This window comes from Coregonus lavaretus (assembly GCF_964263955.1).
Source record: "Coregonus lavaretus genome assembly, chromosome: 22".
NCBI lineage: Eukaryota > Metazoa > Chordata > Actinopteri > Salmoniformes > Salmonidae > Coregonus > Coregonus lavaretus.
The window spans coordinates 20,761,107-20,783,085 of record NC_140009.1 but is presented as its reverse complement, the minus strand read 5'-3'; the positions used below and the strand labels follow the sequence as shown (position 1 = coordinate 20,783,085).

The following is a 21,979-nucleotide window of genomic DNA, read 5'->3' as shown; positions in this document are numbered from 1 at the left end:
GACGGCAGTCAAATTCCACGTGACCGTTTAGTCACGGTAATTAGGCTTCTCCAAGCTCTGATGCTGCTGACGGTCATTAGTAGCCTACCAAACTTGCTGACTGCCTGGTCCTCAGCACTCTATTGTCCCTCTAATCACTCTGACATCAATGCAAATGTAATTGAAAATCTAATCAAACACTTGAGAGCCCATGAGCTGATGGTGCTCAACATTTACATTTTTTTACATTTTAGTCATTTAGCAGATGCTCTTATCCAGAGCGACTTACAATTAGTGAGTGCATACATTATTTATTTTTATTTTTTCATACTAGCCCCCCGTGGGAATCGAACCCACAACCCTGGCGTTGCAAATGCCATGCTCTACCAACTGAGCTACATCACTGCCAGCCATTCCCTCCCCTACCTGGACGACGCTGGGCCAATTGTGCCCCATGGGTTCTATAGGCTATGCAATTGCATGAGAAAACAGAGTGATGGCCTCTATTAAAAAGAGGAGGATCCCATCAGCTTTCTATAGGCTAGGCCTACTATATTTATTTCTCAACTTTCCTAATATTAAGCACATTACTTCTCTTCAAAACAGGAGTATAGCCCACCTGGCTGGCGTGAAAATTAACCACGGAAAAGCATCCTCCATTCGCTATTTAAGTGCATAGACATGTATTTTTTTCAGCTGCCCCTGTTTCAAGACAGGCGCATGATAATGGTACATTCTAATCAAAACACATTTCACACATGTATTATTTAGTATATGTAAAGACAATATTAAATCAAGGATAGTGTGATGGTTGACCATATTAGCCTATCACTTGTGAATTATATAATATCACTTGTGAATGATGCCCAGCTTAAGGCAAACAGCGCATGTTTTTTTGTGTGTGACTTTTTCAAATCATAGTCGTGCACCTCATGTAGCCTAGCCCATAGGCCTATACATTTTGATAAGGTTTGTATCACAACTAAAGTGGCCAAGTAACTTCTTAAAATTAAGCACACTAATCTGCTTTACAAAGGGTGCATACGCAAGTCTAGGTCCAAAAGGCTCCTTAACAGCTTCTACCCCCAAGCCATAAGACTGCTGAACAACTAATCAAATGGCCACCCGGACTATTTACATTGATCCCCCCCCCTCTAATGTGAAGAAATAGCCTAATAGTTTATCAACATTTTAAGCTAAACGTTGTCATCTGTTGCATCAGGCTCATTGCTTAAAACTGGGTTTGTTATCATTTACATTTTAGTCATTTAGCAGACACTCTTATCCAGAGCGACTTACAGTTAGCACATACATTATTTTATCAAACCCACAACCCTGGCGTTGCAAACGCCATGCTCTACCAACTGAGCTACATCCCCTGCCGGCCATTCCCTCCCCTACCCTGGACGACACTGGGCCAATTGTGCGCCGCCCCATGGGTCTCCCGGTCACGGCCGGCTACGACAGAGCCTGGATTCGAACCAGAATCTCTAGTGGCACAGCTAGCACTGCGATGCAGTGCCTTAGACCACTGCGCCACTCGGGATTGTATTAATTTGGGATCTATTGAATCCCACAACTGTCCCAGACTATGTTTGGAATATTTATTTCTCGCCCAGAATAGAATAGGTCAACTTTTGTACTATGGGGGATAGTAGATTGACATAGGCTAGTGATTTTACTGTTTGTTAGGCCTAATCTTGTTGGCTGACGAAAAGTAAATGTGGACAGTTCTTCCAATATCTTCAATATGCACCTCGGAATTGGATAAGGACGCGCGCAGTTGCGTCCCGGATGTGTCGGTCTTCACTTGTAGCCTGTGAGAAAGATGCAATCATGTGACTGAGAGCCATGTGAGTGAGAGGTGATGGAGAGTCATGTGAGTGTGAGGTGCTTCGGAAATTATAATTATTATATTCAGCCCAAGGGCACAACGGCCACTGGCCGCAAAAGGCATGGATTTTTTTAGGGGGGGATTATGGCCACACAAAGGGGATGCAGCCAGGAAATTCAAGGCATTATCAAATACTTGTCAAATTGTGAATGAGAGACTGATGAAGTGTGTACAGCCTGCGCAAAAACAAAAAGCAGAGCTCATGCCTTTCATGTGACTTTTTTCAAATCATCATTAAAGTCGCATCTTGCAGCCTTAGAATGTATTAAAAATCAAACATATAGCCCAACATTTGTATCACAACTAAAGTTACTTAAATAACTCTAAGTTAAGCATATAGCAGTACCTGTTTCTTTGTTAACTGCTCAACACACAATAGCCGCATGTGCGCAATACCTCAAATCGTTTGGAGAAAATATCCTTTCTATGTTCAATTGTATTCTTCATAGTATAAAATAATATAAAATAATGCCATGGAATTCTAAGCAAATCTTGTCTGCTAGTGTAGCCCACAGCCATATGGCATAGTCAGATCAGGGCCTAACATAAGGACAACTCAGAGTATGCTATTCTGTTCTTCTGAAATAGACTACATTTTCTTCATATCATGTTTCTTTAGACCTGTCTAAAATAAATAATGGATTTATTGTGATGGTGTAGGCTATATTACATAGATTTATTAGACTTTATAAAATGTAGATGTTCCAAAGGTCAGCATCAGTGGCTTGTAGGCAGGAGATGCTAAATGTGTTTATGTTAATTAACGGTCAGTTACTGTGAGACCAGCAGTTATTTGATTGACAATCACTGGCTGTAATGACCGCAACAGCCCTAGTTCTGATCGAGCCATTCAGACACATTATACAATTATTATTGTGCAATACCATTTTATTTGATAGTACTTTACAATTAAAAACACATTATTTTATTTAAGCAACTATTAAAAGCTTGACATTTCGGCCTGATGATGGTTCTGATGAAGGCCGAAACGTCAAGCTTTTAAAGTTTCTTAAAGATGGAATCCGCAGTAGGGGAAACAGCGCCACTGGCCACCCCACCACTGCAAATGCAGTACATATTGTGCTCTTCTAATGCTGTGCCATGGGAAAAAACAGTTTGGTGTTTGCAGTAACTTATTTGTTGTTGTAATATCGCAAATGGGCGTGGCTGTTTCACCATTAAGGATTACAGATTTAAATAAAATAATGTTTTTAATGGTGAGCGAGCATCGCACCTTTTCCTTTATTTTTATTTTGTTAGATTGGATGAGTTTATTTGTTTATTAGTCACATGTACAGGGTATTTGTAATTGCAGGGTACAGTGAAATTCTTAGAATGTCCCAGAGGGAATGTCCACAGAGCAGCGGGGGTGGGGGGGGGGAGTGAGAAGTGAATGAAACAAGGATGATACAAAATTTGGTTGCACCTCAACTCGTTGGTTGAGCGCCCTCCACTTCTATCCGTATTTTACAGTATCTGAAATTAATTTGATAGAGAGCTGTGAATGCTTGGTGATACGGTACACTCATCCATTTCTAACAGACAAAATCAATGTTCCACCACAACCCCAGCTGACCCATTTCAGGTATAAGTCAATAGCTCTCCACAAGATTTAATGATGGCTGTTATTGAGCATTTAGTATGCTATTCATTACTGTACTGTAAGATTCATAACACATTTGTCTCTGGAGGGGGGTGTTGTGGTAGAAATATAATTTAATAGAAATAGAATGAGTAGAATGGGAAAGCGTCTCAGACCACTGTAATTTGATTGCAACCTCATTGACTTCAACCCATTCTAGTAATTATATTTCTATGGTGGTTGGATCCAGGATCCAGGGGCTGGGATGACATTGGTCCATACTATATTTGAGTGTGCAACTTTCTTTCTTTATTGAATGACTCTCTGTCATAGAACTGTCAATCCCCTCTGCTTTCTCTCCCCCTTCAGTCTTCCTCTCTATCTGGGTCTAGCCATGGGTGTTCCCTGGGTCTCTCTGCCAACAGACTCTTCCTTTTGTCTTGTCAGACTGGCTGTCCTTTGACATCCTAGGATTCCTATAGCTTCTCATTGTGGAAGTGAAAGACAGGACAGTTATTCAAAGCAGGGTGATGTGAGATACCTCCCACTGGGCAGAAACTGGTTGAATCAACGTTGTTTCCACATAATTTCAACAACAAAATTAAATGTGATGACGTTGAATCAACTTAGAAAATTGATTGGAAAAAGTCATCAACGTAAGGGAATTTTGTCATTTTTTTATCGAACTTTAAACCTAAATCCAATGACAGGGTGAAATGTGTTGTTGATTTCCTGTTGAATTAATGTTAGTTGAACTGACATCTGTGCCCAATGCGTTTGTTAGGGAGTGTTTGGACCTCTTGGGAAATAAGACAAAACCTAAATGAATTCAACAAGATTATAAATGTTTTAAAAGAGGAAAACACTCTTTCAATACTAGAGAATAATAATAAATATACTACTGTATATATTTGTTCCCACTGTCATGACACAGACTGGCTAAATGCACCCCAAAGAGGTCTGGGATAGACTACCACGTCTCTGCCAGTGTCAGACAGTCAGAAGCTGCGTCCTAAGTAGCACCCTATTCTTTTATAGTGCACTACTTTTGACTAGAGCCCTATGGGGACTATATAGGGAATAGGGTGCCATTTGGGACGTACCCAGAAAGTTGAGGAAGTGCCAGCCAGGCATCTAATAACTTTCACACCATCTTGATTGGATTAGCTTGCAAAGCTGGAGGCTGCAGTAACCTTTACACATTTATTTTGTATTTTATTTTACCATTATTTTACCAGGTAAATTGACTGAGAACACATTATCATTTACAGCAACAATCTGGGGGAAAGTTACAGGGGAGAGGAGGGAGGATGAATGAGTCAATTGGAAGCCGGGGTTGATTAGCTGGCCATGATGGTATGACGGCCAGATTTGGAATTTCACATAACTTACCCATGCTTTAGAAGACAAACTCCATGGTTTTTGTAGGATATTGGTTAGCAGTATGTGTTGTTTGGAACAAAGGGTTCTACACATAGAAACTACAAGTGTACAGTGAGACATTCTCTATGTAGGCAATCATGAAGGAGAATATATGATGTAGAGTTGTAGCCTCCTACGGTAATGATATGAGGATTTGGTACCGATCCTCTTCTCTCTCTTTAAACCCTATTACAACACAGTTGTAGAATATGTATAACCCCCTATACTGTCCCTTACACGTACCTTCCCCTCTCCCTCTCTCTCCCTATCATACACCTTTTGCCTTTTATAGTATAGCCATTCAATTCCAGACCTCCATAATAAGCTTTGCCTCACTCTGTTCTCCAAGATTTTCAAATGCCATGAGACAAAAACCTGAATAGCAACAAACCTCAGACTCCTGGAAGTTATATTTTATTAACCATATGTAGAAGGACATGCCAAAACGTATTATGTCTGTGCCTTTCAAGACCAATATTTTATTATATGTCTGGGAATTTGTCTTTCAATCGACTCTGTACCCTTTTTTCTCTCAAGCTGTCAATGTGAAAAATGTCTGGAGTATTACATTTTATGTCACTCTTCAGTATAATAAGTTAATTCATAACCTCTCTAACTCCCTCTGTCTCCCCCCCGTCCCCCCGTCCCCGTCTCTCTCTCTCTCTCATATGCAGCGTGTGGCTCAGGGTTCTTTAAGTCTTCCCAGGGGGACCACCTGTGTCTCCAGTGTCCCATCAACAGTCGCACCACCAACGAGGGGGCCACCAACTGTGTGTGCCGCAACGGCTACTACCGCACCGACTCGGATCCCCCGCAGATACCCTGCACCAGTAGGTTTCTAGTCCTTACAGTACCACACACTCTCCATAGGTGGTACTACACAGTGTTAAGGAAAGACACAGTAGAGATTATCATACAACAGTCTATTTAGTAGGCTTTTTGTGTATATAAGAATAGTATAAAAATTCACATTTTAAATAATGAATTGACAAATGCTCCCAGGACATAATGGGCCATTATCAATTCTTCTGAGTTTTCATTTTTTATTTGAATTTACTAACAGAATCCATCACCTCAACCCTAATAATGTAACGTAGGCCTTATGTGTCATTCACTATAGAAAAAAGAACCTGCCTAGCAAAGACACAATGATTCTGATATATTTTGTGCATAATGCTATGAGCACAAACAAAAGTGCTAACCTCAAGCCAAATCTATTCAACTTTCACTTTTTTATCAACACTCCAGCTCCACTTGTACAAGAAATACCAAAGTGATGCATACTTCTAGGTGCCCAAGGGCCAAACAAGGGTTATGTTTCATTCTGGCATGTGGTGGCCCTCTTTTGTAAAAGCACTGAACTGTTGGAATGTCCCTTCCATTCTCTTCCATTGGTGCAACAGTCCGACAAGGACCTCAGAGAAAATAGCCTGAGAGATTTGCATAAGCCTGTCCCTTATGAAGGGGGCAGCTGTTTTGAATTTGAAAATGGGTTTGTGTCCCAAAAAGCACCCTATTGCTTTTATAGTGCACTACTTTTAACCAGAGCCCTATGGGCACCCTATGGGCCCTGGGGAAAAGTAGTGCACAAAAAAGGCAATAGGGTGCCATTTGGGATGTAGCCAGGGCCACAATGGAGATGTGGCCCTCAGCGGTCTCTCTCTAATTGAAGAGGCAGAAATGAGCATGCAGGGGCATTCTTTGTGTCTCTCAGATTCCATCAGGACGCTAGTTAGCTAGCACACTGCTCTTTTAACCGCTCTCTCTTCCTTCTATAGAAATGTTGATCTGAAGCCTGATGGACTTGAATAGAGCTCATGCAAATACTTTGGAGTCTTTGAATTTAGTGTCAGAATAAAAGTTAAATATCACAACATTTCTATTTGAAATATTTTGGACATCAGAGCAACCTTGAGGGAATCTTATTTGAGTCAGAAAAATATGTTCATATGATAGGGAAGAACTATAAAACCTTGTAAAGAGCATATCCAACTGACTATCTCTTAGAAATATATATAAACTATTGGAACCAAGACTTAAAAATAACTGATGTTGGCACAATATGGAGGGAAAGTTGGAGCAATAACTAACAAAATTACAGTTAACGAAAATGTACGCTTAATCCAGGATAGACCAATGTATAGAATGTATTATACAAGAGACAAAATTCACAAATTCTATAGCATAACGGCAGAGTCATGTCTTAAGTGTAAAACTAATAATGACTCAATAATCCATGCTTTCTGGGAATGCAATAAAGTCCGGAAGTTGTGGGCGGAGCTAGAAAGTTGCCTGTCAGAACTATTAACAATGTAACCTTACTTTTAATCTGTTTGTCTGCATATTTTAAGACATGTCATATGGGGGTCTAGTGAGATACCCGATGGGTTGAACGATTCTCTTTTCATCACTCATCTTGAAAAAACATATACTAAAAACTTAGAAATCTATCAATCCGCAATCATTAACACAAAGGAAAAACCTAATGATTTATTATTTCATTATTGAAAGTGTGTGGGCTACGGAGAGAAACAAAATGCAGTTTCAGGCCATGTGGTGGAGAGAAATGCAGGCACTGGAGATGGGGGTGTGTGCTAGTGGGTCTGGGCAGGGGTGATGTAGTTTATGTTTGTATGATGTTGTCGTTTGTATGTGTATGTTTTGTATTGTTTATAAAAAACAAAAATTTGTGTCCGAATATTGAAGTATGTTGACGTGTGGAGACTATAGTTTTGTAACCTACTGTATACTACTCCAACCACACAGAGTTAATTTATTACAGAGTTAACCAGCAGTCAACAACCCTGATGCTGGAGAGCTATAGTACAGGGTGTGGGTTGTGTTGGAATCTGACGCTGCACTCCCTGTAGCTCCTCAGGACCAGGTTTGATGATGACCACTGTCTGGAGTATAAACCTCATCATCAGTGACCTTCCCTAAACTCTTCTTCATCTCCCCCATCTCCCCTGACAGCCATCCCCTCCGCGCCCCAGAGCGTAATCTCCATCGTGAACGAGACGTCCCTGAGGTTGGAGTGGAGCACGCCACGTGATGGCGGCGGCCGCGAGGACGTGGTCTACAACATCATCTGTAAGAGCTGTGGAGGGGGCCGGGGAGGCTGTACACGCTGCGGGGACAATGTCCAGTTCATCCCTCGCCAACTGGGCCTGACGGAGACCAGCGTCCACATCACTGACCTGCTGGCCCACACACAGTACACCTTTGAGATCCAGGCGGTCAATGGAGTCTCCGACCAGAGCCCCTACTCGCCACACTACTCCTCAGTCAACATCACCACCAACCAGGCCGGTAAGGGTATAGTATTCAGACATGATTTACAGCGTTATTAGTTGAGGTTCAAGTTTCAAATGGACTGGGTGTTAAGCAATGTTGTTATTAGGGTCAGGCTATACACTTGCAACTCTCTGCCCTTAACACTGTAGTCTTTTCTCCACTGCACTAGCTGTCAGTCCTAATTACTGTCTGGGATAGGACTGTGAAAAGAGCAAACTCAGGTTCCCATGAGCCCCAGTGTTTTTCTGGGGCTGCTGGGACCTGCATGGCAGCAATTACAGGCTATAACCAAAAGCACTAATGTTACATAAACATGCCCTAATTAAGTCCTCATTAGGAGAGGCCTTGTGTGTGTGTGTGTGTGTGTGTGTGTGTGTGTGTGTGTGTGTGTGTGTGTGTGTGTGTGTGTGTGTGTGTGTGTGTGTGTGTGTGTGTGTGTGTGTGTGTGTGTGTGTGTGAGTGTGAGTGTGAGTGTGTCTGCCTACTGAGTGAATATTTCATATCTCAGACTGAAAACAAATACATTATTACTATTAGTATTTTCAGTGAATGGGTGACTGTAATAATACTCAATAAACCACCTGGGTGACTGTAATAATACTCAATAAACCACCTGGGTGACTGTAATAATACTCAATAAACCACCTGGGTGACTGTAATAATACTCAATAAATCACCTGGGTGACTGTAATAATACTCAATAAATCACCTGGGTGACTGTAATAATACTCAATAAACCATCTCCAATGTTCCTGGCTCTTTGTTCCTTGCTGCATCATTAGTCTTGTTCTTGATTACCAGTTGGGTTTTGAAAGCTTCTTTCTGGTGTTGTGGTAATGTCACTAACCTTAACCCTAACCCTTCTATCCCTCTCTCTCTCTCTCTCTCTCTCTCTCTCTCTCTCTCTCTCTCTCTCTCTCTCTCTCTCTCTCTCTCTCTCTCTCTCTCTCTCTCTCTCTCTCTCTCTCTCTATCAGCACCATCGGCCGTGTCGATCATGCACCAGGTGAGCCGGACCCCTGACAGCATCACTCTCTCCTGGTCCCAACCGGACCAGCCCAACGGCCTCATACTGGACTATGAGCTGCAGTACTATGATAAGGTAAAGTCAGTTGACAGGTATTACTGCTGTAATTCAAACAGTGAGCAGATCCACTCTTACACCCTGTGTGTGTATGTGTGTGTGTCTGTGTGTGTGTCTGTGTCTGTGTGTTCCAGAGCATGGCAGAGTGGAACTCATCGGTGGTGCGCAGTCAGACCAACACAGCAGTCATCCGTGGCCTGAAGCCCGGAGCTATATACATCTTCCAGGTGCGGGCTCGGACCGTGGCCGGATTCGGACGCTTCAGCGGAAAGATGTACTTTCAGACCATGACTGAAGGTATGCCATTCGAACCAGTGTTTTTCAAACACTTTTGAATTATCTTGCCCGGTATATGGTATAGTCCCAAAAGTGCAACATTACAGAGTAGGCCAACCTTGTAGAAGTTAATAAGAGGAATGGGTTTGTTTGGTTGTGTATTTGCAGAGGAGTACAAGTCCAGCTTTCAGGAGAAGCTCCCCCTCATAATTGGCTCAGCTGCTGCAGGTGTGGTCTTCATCATCGCTGTGGTCGTATTGGTCATCGTCTGCAATCGAAGAAGCTCTGAGAGACCAGAATCTGAATACACAGACAAGGTCCAGCACTACACCAGTGGCCACAGTGAGTAACATGTTTTACAATTGTTAATTATAGATTTTTAAACTAGGATTAATTTTGATTGATATAAATTCTCCTTCCTACAGACAACCTTCTATCCGTGGGAAATGTGTTGAATAGTGGAGTGAAACATTTGTTAAGGAATAACGCTACCATCCTGGAGACAGTGGTGACATTACGATTAGATGTGAAATACTGGGAGTTAAGGGTTACTACTGTATCTAACCACCTGTATCAGGTCTAAGCCCAGGCAAGGTTTTAGCTACTGTTGTATGTAGCCAATACGTACCCCCAGGCTGTATATTATGCATAGCCTCTGTTTTTTCTCTGTTTCTCCTTCCAAGTGTCTCCAGGAATGAAGATCTATATTGACCCCTTCACTTATGAGGACCCCAACGAGGCAGTGAGGGAGTTTGCCAAAGAGATCGACACCTCCTGTGTCAAGATCGAGCAAGTCATTGGCGCAGGTAAAAAATCAACCGGTGAAGGTGAAAACCCTATATACATTATAACATATACATTATAACACAGATTAAGCTTAGTCCTGGACTAAAAAGCATTCTCAATGAAGATTTTCAGTTGAAAGCACTTTTTAGTCCAGGACTAGGCTTAATCTGTGTCTGGGAAACAGTCCCATAAAAGTTGATATTGATTTACACTACCGGTCAAAAGTTCTAGAACACCTACTCATTCAAGGGTTTTTCTTTATTTTTACTATTTTCTACATTGTAGAATAATAGTGAAGACATCAAACTATGAAATAACACATATGGAATCATGTAGTAACCAAAGAAGTGTTAAACAAATCAAAATATATTTTATATTTGAGATTCTTCAAATAGCCACACTTTGCCTTGATGACAGCTTTGCACACTCTTGGCATTCTCTCAACCAGCTTCATGAGGTAGTCACCTGGAATGCATTTCAATTAACATGCGTGCCTTCTTAAAAGTTAATTTGTGGAATTTCTTTCCTTCTTAATGCATTTGAGCCAATCAGTTGTGTTGTGACAAGGTAGGGGGGGTATACAGAAGAGAGCCCTATTTGGTAAAAGACCAAGTCCATATTATGGTAAGAACAGCTCAAATAAGCAAAGAGAAACGACAGTCCATCATTACTTTAAGACATGAAGGTCAGTCAATATGGAACATTTCAAGAACTTTGAAAGTTTCTTCAAGTGCTATGATGAAACTGTCCCTCATGAGGACTGCCACAGGAATGGAAGACCCAGAGTTACCTCTGCTGCAGAGGATAAGTTCATTAGAGTTACCAGCCTCAGAAATTGCAGCCCAAATAAATGCTTCGCAGAGTTCAAGTAACAGACACATCTCAACATCAACTGTTCAGAGGAGACTGTGTGAATCAGGCCTTCATGGTCGAATTGCTGTAAAGGAACCACTACTAAAGGTCAGCAATAATAAGAAGAGACTTGCTTGGGCCAAGAAACACGAGCAATGGACTTTAGACCGGTGGGAATGTGTCCTTTGGTCTGGAGTCCAAATTGGAGATTTTTGGTTCCAACCGCCGTGTCTTTGTGAGACGCGGTGTGGGTGAACGGATGATCTCCGCATGTGTATTTCCCACCGTAAAGCATGGAGAAGGAGGTGTTATTGTGTGGGGGTGCTTTGCTGGTGACACTGTCAGTGATTTATTTAGAATCCAAGGCACACTTAACCAGCATGGCTAGCACAACATTCTGCAGCGATACGCCATCTCATCTGGTTTGGGCTTAGTGGGACTATCATTTGTTTTTCAACAGGACAATGACCCAACACACCTCCAGGCTGTGTAAGGGCTATTTTACCAAGAAGGAGAGTGATGGAGTGCTGCATCAGATGACCTAGCCTCCGCAATCCCCTGACCTCAACCAAATTGAGATGGTTTGGGATGAGTCGGACCGCAGAGTGAAGGAAAAGCAGCCAACAAGTGCTCAGCATATGTGGGAACTCCTTCAAGACTGTTGGAAAAGCATTCCAGGTGAAGCTGGCTGAGAGAATGCCAAGAGTGTGCAAAGCTGTCATCAAGGCAAAGGGTGGCTATTTTAAGAATCTCAAATATAAAATATATTTTGATTTGTTTAACACTTTTTTGGTTACTACATGATTCCATATGTGTTATTTCATAGTTTTGATGTCTTCACTATTATTCTACAATGTAGAAAATCGTAAAAATAAAGAAAAACCCTTGAATGAGTAGGTGTTCTAAAACCTTTGACCGGTAGTGTACAGTGTGGATTAAACCCAATAATACATATTGTAAGATTTTCTTACAGTACATTTAAGATATCCAAGTTACTGTCCCATGTTATAGCACTTGGATAAGTCTTATAGTGGTGTATCAGAGTCCTTTGCTGATGGACAGTATATCTGAAACCTGAACCTGTTATTGTTCAGGAGAGTTTGGGGAGGTGTGCAGTGGGAACCTGCGTCTCCCTGGGAAGAGAGAGATCCTGGTGGCCATCAAGACACTGAAGACGGGCTACACAGAGTGCCAGAGGCGGGACTTCCTATCTGAGGCATCCATCATGGGTCAGTTTGACCACCCCAACATCATCCACCTGGAGGGCGTGGTTACCAAGAGCGCCCCCGTCATGATCATTACTGAGTTCATGGAGAACGGATCACTGGACTCCTTCCTCAGGGTCAGTACCGATGTAGGATCTTAATTTGATTACCTTGTTACAGGAGAAGTTTCCTAGTGTATTTGAGTTTTAAAAAGGCTTCTGAAGTTTGCAATTTCCACTTTGAAACTTCAGATTTGACCCACTGGGCATTTCAACCCCAAAAATCAATGTGATGACATTGAATCAACATGGAAAACTAATTGGATTTGCAAAAAGTCCTCATTGTAAGAGCATTTTAACCTAGTCCATTGATATGGTGAAATGTTTAGTACTTTAGTTTATTTAGTAAATATTTTCTTAACTCTATTTCTTGAACTGCATTGTTGGTTAAGGGCTTGTAAGTAAGCATTTCACCGTAAGGTCTACACCTGTTGTATTCAGCGCATGTGACAAATAAACATTTGATTTGATTTGGTTGATTTCACATTGAATTCACGTTAGTTGACAACTCAACCAAATGTAAATCAAAACTAGACGTTGAGCTGACGTCTGTGCCCAGTGGGGATGTTCCCTTACAAAAAATGTTGCAACCCCTGTAGCAAACTGGCCCAAATTAAGATCCTAGATATGTAGGTCAGGGGGCCTCAGCATCTCAATACTCTGGAGAGATCTCCTCTCCTTTTTTCCTTCCCTTCCTTCTTCCAGACATGTATCAGGTTAAAATACAGTAGGTGGCTTTCACCTGTCTTCTCTTTTGGATCAGTGCAAATAAATGGAAAGGTGACTAGATTAGGAGATTAGGAGAGGAGCAGCTAAGGGCTAGATCTCTGCCTAATCTCATGAGTGAATTTCAGAGATAATAAATAGGACAGAATCAAAATTATATTTAGATGTGAAGTATTGTAGGTCATATGAAATATCATAGTAACCATACTGATTTTTCAACTGCTTTTCAACATCAAGAACCCAATGGATTCAAGAACACAGTGGCTGTCTCTCCTCCACATCTACACTTTATAGCTTTTTGGTTTTTGATTAGCTCTGGTGGGTTTCTCACGGGCTGGCCCAGGTGTGAGGTGTGTAGAGTGGGCTTAGTTAGATCAGGTGAGCTCACAGATACAAGTGATGATCAGCCAGACACTCAATTTTATGTGGCTAACAACACTAGGGGAACTAATATGAGAACCAGCATAATTTTTTCGAATGTGTACCGCACGCCTGAACACATATCATAGAATGTAGCATAGCATAGCATTGCATAACATAGCATAGCATAACATAGCATAGCATAACATTGCATAATATAGCATAACATAGCATAACATAACATTGCATAATATAGCATAACATAGTATAACATAACATAGTATAGCAATATAAAGTTTCAGTGTTTTTTTTTTAAAGCAAAATGACGGGCAGTTCACGGTGATCCAGCTGGTGGGCATGCTACGTGGCATTGCGGCGGGCATGAAGTACCTAAATGACATGAACTACGTGCACCGGGACCTGGCTGCCCGCAACATCCTGGTCAATAGCAACCTGGTGTGTAAGGTGTCTGACTTCGGGCTCTCACGCTTTCTGGAGGAAGACACATCAGATCCCACCTATACCAGTGCCCTGGTGAGTGTGGCTCTGTCCCAATGTCCATACTTCCATACTATGTAGTATAAAGCAATGTATTTTGGGCAAGTTAGACACCACAAACACCAGTGTCCTGGTGAGTATGGCTCTGTTCCAATCATAGAAATAGACAATATTTCTATGGTTCCAATATACACACTAGAATGCCACTTATTATGAAGCAATGTATTGGGCATGCATTCTAAGTGGTATGCTAGTATGGAAATGTATCAGGTTTGAGATTATACATGCAGGATGCATCCTAATAGTCTAAAGTGGCTTCCTCTCCTCGGCTCATTCCTTTCATCACCATTGATTTGCAAGCATAGGACACAGGAAAGCAATATCAGTGTCTCAACAAAGGATTTGCTTTTACCTGTCCAGTGCTATCAGATCAGTGCAGAAGAAGACGACGAAACAACGCCACTTCTTGAGACTACTGAGATCCACCCACAACCAATGCTTTATTTGCGGGCTGCAGTCCGATTTTCTACCCTTCTCCTGAACTGTGCACTGAGTACTCCTTCTTATAGATTTAAAAGAAATGGTCTGGTTTAAGAAATATGGTGGAAACTGACTCTAAATCACTCTGGAGAAGAGGATCTGCTAAATTACCAAATTGTAACTCCCTTCAGGCATACTTGCACCAATCCAATGCTTCTAAATGCATGAGGGGAGTGACCAAGTGCACAGTCCTGGCTGAAGGGTAGAGAATTGGTATGGAACACTTGTCTGTCTTTACAGGGAGGGAAGATCCCTATCCGATGGACCGCCCCGGAAGCCATTCAGTACAGGAAGTTCACCTCCTCCAGTGATGGGTGGAGCTACGGCATCGTCATGTGGGAGGTGATGTCATACGGAGAGAGGCCCTACTGGGACATGAGTAATCAAGATGTGAGTATCCAGGAGTCATCATCATCATCGTTTCACCTACAATATTAGTCCTAAAGCAGATTATTGCAGTCACTTGGAGAAAACAGAGAGAAAAGGGGGGATGGAGCGATTGAGACAGTGAGACACATTCAGAGAGAGAGACAGTCTTACTATACTTCAGGCTGTATTAACCACATGGGGAGAGAAACAATTTAGGCCAAGGCTATTGATTTTCATATAAATCTGTGCCAATGCCCTGTAGGTGATCAATGCCATAGAGCAGGACTACCGGTTGCCCCCGCCCATGGACTGTCCTAGTGCCCTGCACCAGCTCATGCTGGACTGCTGGCAGAAGGACCGCAACAACCGGCCCAAGTTCAGCCAGATTGTCAACAACCTGGACAAGATGATCCGCAATCCCAACAGTCTGAAGGCCATGACGCCGCTGTCATCAAGGTAAGGCACTCACGGGCTATGTCTCAGTCATCTTAAATGGCTTCCATCCTTTCCTCATCTCCTTTCCTCAATGACGACCACTAATTTTAGTGGACTCTCCAGTCCAAGGAAAGGACTCAAGGAAAGGAAGCTGTAAAGGACAGACTCATTTTTTAAATTTATTTTTAATTTCACCTTTATTTAACCAGGTAGGCCAGTTGAGAACAAGTTCTCATTTACAACTGCGACCTGGCCAAGATAAAGCAAAGCAGTGCGATAAAAACAACAACAACACAGAGTTACACATGGGATAAACAATACATAAAGTCAATAACACAATAGAAAATCTATATACAGTGTGTGCAAATGTAGTAAGTTATGGAGGTAACGCAATAAATAGGCCATAGTGCAAAATAATTACAATTTAGTATTAACACTGGAGTGATAGATGTGCAGAAGATGATGTGCAAATAGAGATACTGGGGTGCAAATGAGCAAAATAAAAAACAATATGGGGATGAGGTAGTTGGGTGGGCTAATTACAGATGGGCTGTGTACAGGTGCAGTGATCGGTAAGCTGCTCTGACAACTGATGCTTAAAGTTAGTGAGGGAGATAAGAGTCTCCAGCTTCAGAGATTTTTGCAGTTCGTTCCAGTCATTAGCAGCAGAGAACTGGAAGGAATGGCGGCCAAAGGAGGTGTTGGCTTTGGGGATGACCAGTGAGATATACCTGCTGGAGCGCAAACTACGGGTGGGTGTTGCTATGGTGACCAATGAGCTAAGATAAGGCAGGGATTTGCCTAGCAGAGATTTATAGATGACCTGGAGCCAGTGGGATTGGCGACGAATATGTAGTGAGGGCCAGCCAACGAGAGCGTACAGGTCACAATGGTGGGTAGTATATGGGGCTTTGGTGACAAAACGGATGGCACTGTGATAGACTACATCCAATTTGCTGAGTAGAGTGTTGGAGGCTATTTTGTAAATGACATCGCCGAAGTCAAGGATCGGTAGGATAGTCAGTTTTACAAGGGCATGTTTGGCAGCATGAGTGAAGGATGCTTTGTTGCGAAATAGGAAGCCGATTCTAGATTTAACTTTGGATTGGAGATGCTTAATGCGAGTCTGGAAGGAGAGTTTACAGTCTAACCAGACACCTAGGTATTTGTAGTTGTCCACCCGCCGAGTGATTCTAGTCGGGCGGGTGGGTGATTGAAGAGCATGCATTTAGATTTACTAGCGTTTAAGAGCAGTTGGAGGCTACGGAAGGAGTGTTGTATGACATTGAAGCTCGTTTGTTAACACAGTGTCCAAGGAAGGGCCAGATGTATACAAAATGGTGTCGTCTGCATAGAGGTGGATCTGAGAGTCACCAGCAGCAAGAGCGACATCATTGATATACACAGAGAATAGAGTCGGTCCGAGAATTGAACCCTGTGGCACCCCCATAGGTCAATTAGAAAGGCCTGCTCGCTGAAGTGTTTTAGGGAGCGTTTGACAGTGATGAGGAGTGGTCGTTTGACATCAGACCCATTACGGACACAGGCAATGAGGCAGTGATCGCTGAGATCCTGGTTGAAGACAGCGGAGGTGTATTTAGAGGGAAAATTAGTCAGGATGATATCTATGAGGGTGCCCATGTTTACGGATTTAGGGTTGTACCTGGTAGGTTCCTTGATAACCTGTGTGAGATTGAGGGCATCTAGTTTATATTGTAGGATGGCCGGGGTGCACTGTTTCATCTGAGGCTCTTTGATTCACTGTTTCTTTCTCTTTTCTCCTTATCTTTTTTGGTTTGCTTTGGGTTGTCACTGGGTTCTCAATGGATTTGTTTGGGTTCTCAATGGGTTTTCAATGGATTTGTTTGGGCTCTCACTGGGTTCCTCTCCTGTTCCTAGTGTTCACCTACCTCTGCTAGGCCGCAGTACGCCTGACTTCTCCAGCTTCAGCACTGTGGATGAGTGGCTGGATGCCATCAAGATGGGCCAGTACAAGGAGAACTTTGCCAATGAGGAGTTCACCAGCTTCGATGTGGTCTCACAAATGACCACAGAGTAAGTTAACCTCTCCAGACAACCTCCCCCTGCTAAATGTGTCCTAGACTGTGTTGAATGTGTTTTAGACTGATCTTAATGTGTCATAGACTGTGCTAAATGTGTCATAGACCTAGACTGTGTTAAAAGTGTTCTAGACTGTGCTAACTGTGCTAAATCTGGCCTCATAGACTGTACTAAATGTGTCCTAGACTGCTGTGTTGCTGATTGCTTTCTCTCTCTTCACAGGGACATCCTCCGAGTAGGGGTGACGCTAGTAGGCCACCAGAAGAAGATCCTGAACAGTGTCCAGTCCATGCGGGCCCAGATGAACCAGATCACCTCTGTGGAGGTCTGACCTCTGACCTCTAGACGGGGAGGACACCGGACTGGACCGGACCCCCAGCCTGGTCTCCCTGTCAGACTGTGACTCCCACCCCCATCAGACCCCTTTCTCTAGACCATCCTCCCATGAGTTCAGTCAACAGTCTGCAGCCGTACTGTGCGGTAAGTCTGGTCAGTCTGCAGCTGTGCTCAGTCCACAACCACCGCCTCCTCTTATGTTTAGTCTGTCTCTAGTGCTGAGCCTACGACTGTGTCCAGAATGTGTCCGGTCTCCAACTGCAGTCTGTCTGTGTTGAGTGCAGAGCTGCAGCCCCTCCCTCTGTTTGTAGAAGGATATTGTTTACAGTCTATTGGTTGGATATGATTTCTACTAGTCCCCAGACTGAAACTCATCAACAAGACTGCCCTTTAAAATGGCTTTTAAGAGTAGGTTGGGACCAGACTTCATAGAACTTTACTCTCATCTTTCACAATGAGGTTCTGAGGGTATCAGCGACTCCAACAATATGACCAGTACTCTGAACGGACTCACATAAAGTTCCATAGACTTTATGGATGTAAAATGAAATGACTCATCTTCTGGAAGCATCAGACTCAGCGTTCTTGTGAATAATTCTCTCTTTTGACAGTTAGAAAATTATGGTGATTATATTTTCCGCTTGCCACCTAGAGTACTTCCAATCTCTTGAAAAATTTTTTTGAATGTTTTTTAAAAACCTTTGAACACACTACTTCCAACAGCCCAAAATAACCATAATATAAATGTAATGTACTGTGCATGTCATTGTCTTGTACATATCAGATGCACTTGACTCTCCGTCTGCAGACTACGCGCTGCACGTAGGGCCCTGTGGCCGCTAGGGGTCTCAGTCGGGGTCTCAACTTACTGTTGAGAGTTAGAAACGTAGATTACACAAGGTGCAATTTCGAAATTTGGTTTTGCATCAGCAGTTTTCCACTTACAGTGAGCTCCAAAAGTATTGGGACGTTTTACCATTTTTGTTGTTGTTTTAGCGCTGTTCTCCAGCACTTTGGATTTGAAATGATACAATAACTATGAGGTTAACATGCAGACTGTCAGATTTAATTTGAGGATATTTGTCATCAATATCGGGTTAACCGTTTAGAAATTACAGCACTTTTTGTTCATAGTCCCCCCATTTTAGGGGACCAAAGGTATTGGGACAAATTCACTTCTTTGTTTATTAATATTTTAGTATTTGGTCCCATATTCCTAGCATGCAATGACTACATCAAGCTTGTGACTCTACAAACTTATTGGATGCATTTGCTGTTTGCTTTGGTTGTGTTTCAGATTATTTTGTGCCCAATATAAATTAATGGTAAATAATGTATTGTGTAATTTTGGAGTCACTTTATTGTAAATAAGAATCGAATATGTTTCTAAACACTTCTACATTAATGTGGATGCTACCATGATTATGGATAGTCCTGAATGAATTGTGAATAATGATGAGTGAGAAAGTTACAGAAGCATAAATATATCCCCCTCCGAAAAATGCTAACCTCCCATGTTATATGTAATGGTGAGAGGTTAGCATGTCTTGGGGGTATGATATTTGTGCGTCTGTAACTTTCTCACTCATCATTATTCACGATTCATTCAGGACCTTCCATAATCATGGTAGCATCCACGTTAATGTAGAAGTGTTTAGAAACATATGAAACATACCCTCAAATTTAAGCTGACAGTCTGCACTTTAACCTCAGAGTCATTGTATGATTTTAAATCCAAAATGTTGGAGTACAGAGCCAAAACAACAAAAAATGTGTCACTGTCCCAATACTTTTGGAGCTCACTGTATTGTCAGTCACTGACAGTCACTCAATTAGCCCATGTCAGCTAACCAAATCTTGTTTAGGGCCCCCAAAAGGCTAGGGGCTCTCCATTGTTTCTCTCTCTTCTGGGAATCACAGGTTGCCATAGCCACTGAACCATGTCGGACATTTTCACTGTTTTTTGGAGTTCTGCTACATGCAATCTTTGAGTTGTTTTTTAAATGTTTCTATGTGCACCTTAATGGTTAAGTAGGATGGGCGCTACCATGAATTCTTCCATTACAAATGTGTTGTGTGCAAAGTTTAGATTACTCTTTCCCTTTGCCCTCCGCTATGTTTAAACGATCTCATGTGAATACCAATGTACTTTGGTCCTGTCATGAAGAAGCACTTGTCCTCCCCTTTATGGTGCATACAAAATGGCTGCCTTAGGTTATGCAGCCAGGTGTACTATAATGTACTTGCACAAAATGGCAGCCTCTGAAGCTCCACAGGTGGGAAATTATTAGAAAGGGAGCCTGCTGATATTTAAAAGACTTCACAGAACACTGCTTATTGTTTGTTCTTATACTGCTACCTATGATCACCATTGACAGTATGGAGCTGTGAATTGTCACGTAATCTGGGGTCGTACACGGTGGACATATTGACATGTATATACTGTTGCTGTTACTATTTAAAAAGTTAGAACACGTGTTTATGAATCGTCACATAGAAAAGTGGGGACTTTTTAAAGAAATGGATGAAAGGTCATTAAAAAAATATGGCCTTCAGTTTTTTTGTACTGAGAGGTAGGGTCTCCTACTGTGTCAGCACAAATCACAACAAGTTTACACATTGATACTCCGTCCATAACGTACTGTACTTGAGGTTCAGGGATCAGCAGGAAAACGTTTAAAATGTTTTTTAAAAGTGTTTTTCTAAGCAGCCAAAAGATACTAGACAAGTAAAACCAGGCTGTTGCAACCTCTGCTCCTTGAGTGCTACAGTGTCTGCATGATTCCATTGTCTCAGCACTTCATGGATAAATCATGATCAGTCATTCCATAGGGCATCTCACATAGCATTTAATAGTTATAAATAAGGTACTAATTAGGAGACACCTCAATGAGACAACAGTGTTATTAAAATGTTATACTACTGCTACCCAACCAACAAACTCTGCTTTTCTGGGGGAAAAAGACACTCCCCACTTCGATAAATAGGGATATGTTCTTCCAAATACTATCCTCTGCAGTTCTTCACAGATACATTGTCCTCATCTTATAATTTATTATCTGTCGTTTAGCATAGCTTCTCATCAAGGTACAGCATGTGCATTAATGTGTTGGAAGCTTTGTTATTTGATCATATAGGATAGCCCCAGACACAATTTTACTTTGTTTTTATAGGCCTAGCATAACAAGTGGGGAGGCAATGGACTATACAAGATCTGAATTTGTGAATGAAGGAAGACTGTCAAATCATACAAATATTTATTTGTTTATTTTTTGCTTCTGTCAACAAATACACTCAGAAAGAGCCTGCCATCTCTGAGTGCGTGCCATTTGCTAACAAAATAAACCAAAATGGACGCTTCTACTGTAACCTCAAGTCAATATAGTTGTGCCCTCTCTATATGACCACATTTAAGTATTTGTCATTCTAGGTGTTAAAAAATAACTCTCATTCCCTATGCTGGTCCCAAGTTAAAACTGCACTATTACTGTACCTCTATACCGTTATAGTACCTTTTTCACATTCTTTCACTTTTGTCCTCCATCCTTGGTCTGCCAAACCCCAACTCCGCTCCCAACCCCGTCCCCCCCCGTCCCCCCCCCGTCCCCCCCCGTCCCCCGTCCCCCAATCTCCGCCTAACCACTGTGATTGCATTGGGACGTTTTGTTTTCTGTATAAATGTACATTGACTGTAACCCTGTGAATGATGTAACAATTCTAATTATTTGTAATACTGTTATTTGTCTATTTTATAAAATAAAATAAAGACAAAACAAAAGAAAACAGCAACTACAACAACAAACTGAAGGCCGGTACAACTGTTTCAATAATAATAAAAAATATTGGTTACATTCTGTCTCAAAGTACCTTTATTTTCTAAAATAACTTTTCCCCTTTATCTTGCATTAAATGTATATTTCATCAAATAAAGATCTTATGACTTACTATTTTCTATATTTGACCATGTCTTCTACTTAATGTTTTTTCCTCACTGTAAAATAACTGGTGCTTAGACCGTAAAGAACACATTGAACACAAGAGGGAAGTAGAGACCACTCTAGGATATTTGTCCAACAATGTCAGCAGTCAAGTTGCTTGTCTATTTGTTTTTGCAAAGCTATTTTCGGAGGGAATTGGTGAGCATTTGCCCGAAGTCTCATCTGTTTAGTCTTTTATCATATTGTAATTACATTTCCAAATACAAGACTAAGAAGGCTTGATT

General features: G+C 41.8%; 1 protein-coding gene across 3 annotated transcripts in view; it reads left to right on the top strand.

The window, feature by feature from the left end:
• Positions 1-21,343, top strand: part of LOC311149622 (ephrin type-B receptor 2-like) — an 81,057-nt gene extending 59,714 nt beyond the window's left edge. Inside the window, exons 4-15 of one of the 3 annotated variants that reach the window (XM_084186809.1) lie at positions 5,552-5,707; positions 7,851-8,186; positions 9,148-9,272; positions 9,389-9,551; positions 9,699-9,872; positions 10,223-10,357; positions 12,263-12,510; positions 13,837-14,052; positions 14,797-14,946; positions 15,188-15,381; positions 17,260-17,415; positions 17,644-21,343. In XM_084186809.1, coding sequence (XP_084042935.1) covers positions 5,552-5,707; positions 7,851-8,186; positions 9,148-9,272; positions 9,389-9,551; positions 9,699-9,872; positions 10,223-10,357; positions 12,263-12,510; positions 13,837-14,052; positions 14,797-14,946; positions 15,188-15,381; positions 17,260-17,415; positions 17,644-17,752 — 2,162 coding nt within the window. In that variant the 3' untranslated portion in view covers positions 17,753-21,343. Of the gene's footprint in view, positions 1-5,551; positions 5,708-7,850; positions 8,187-9,147; positions 9,273-9,388; positions 9,552-9,698; positions 9,873-10,213; positions 10,358-12,262; positions 12,511-13,836; positions 14,053-14,796; positions 14,947-15,187; positions 15,382-17,259; positions 17,416-17,643 lie in introns of all 3 variants that reach the window. The other 2 variants (XM_084186810.1, XM_084186808.1) reach the window with 2 other exon arrangements.
• Positions 21,344-21,979: the final 636 nt, after the last annotated feature.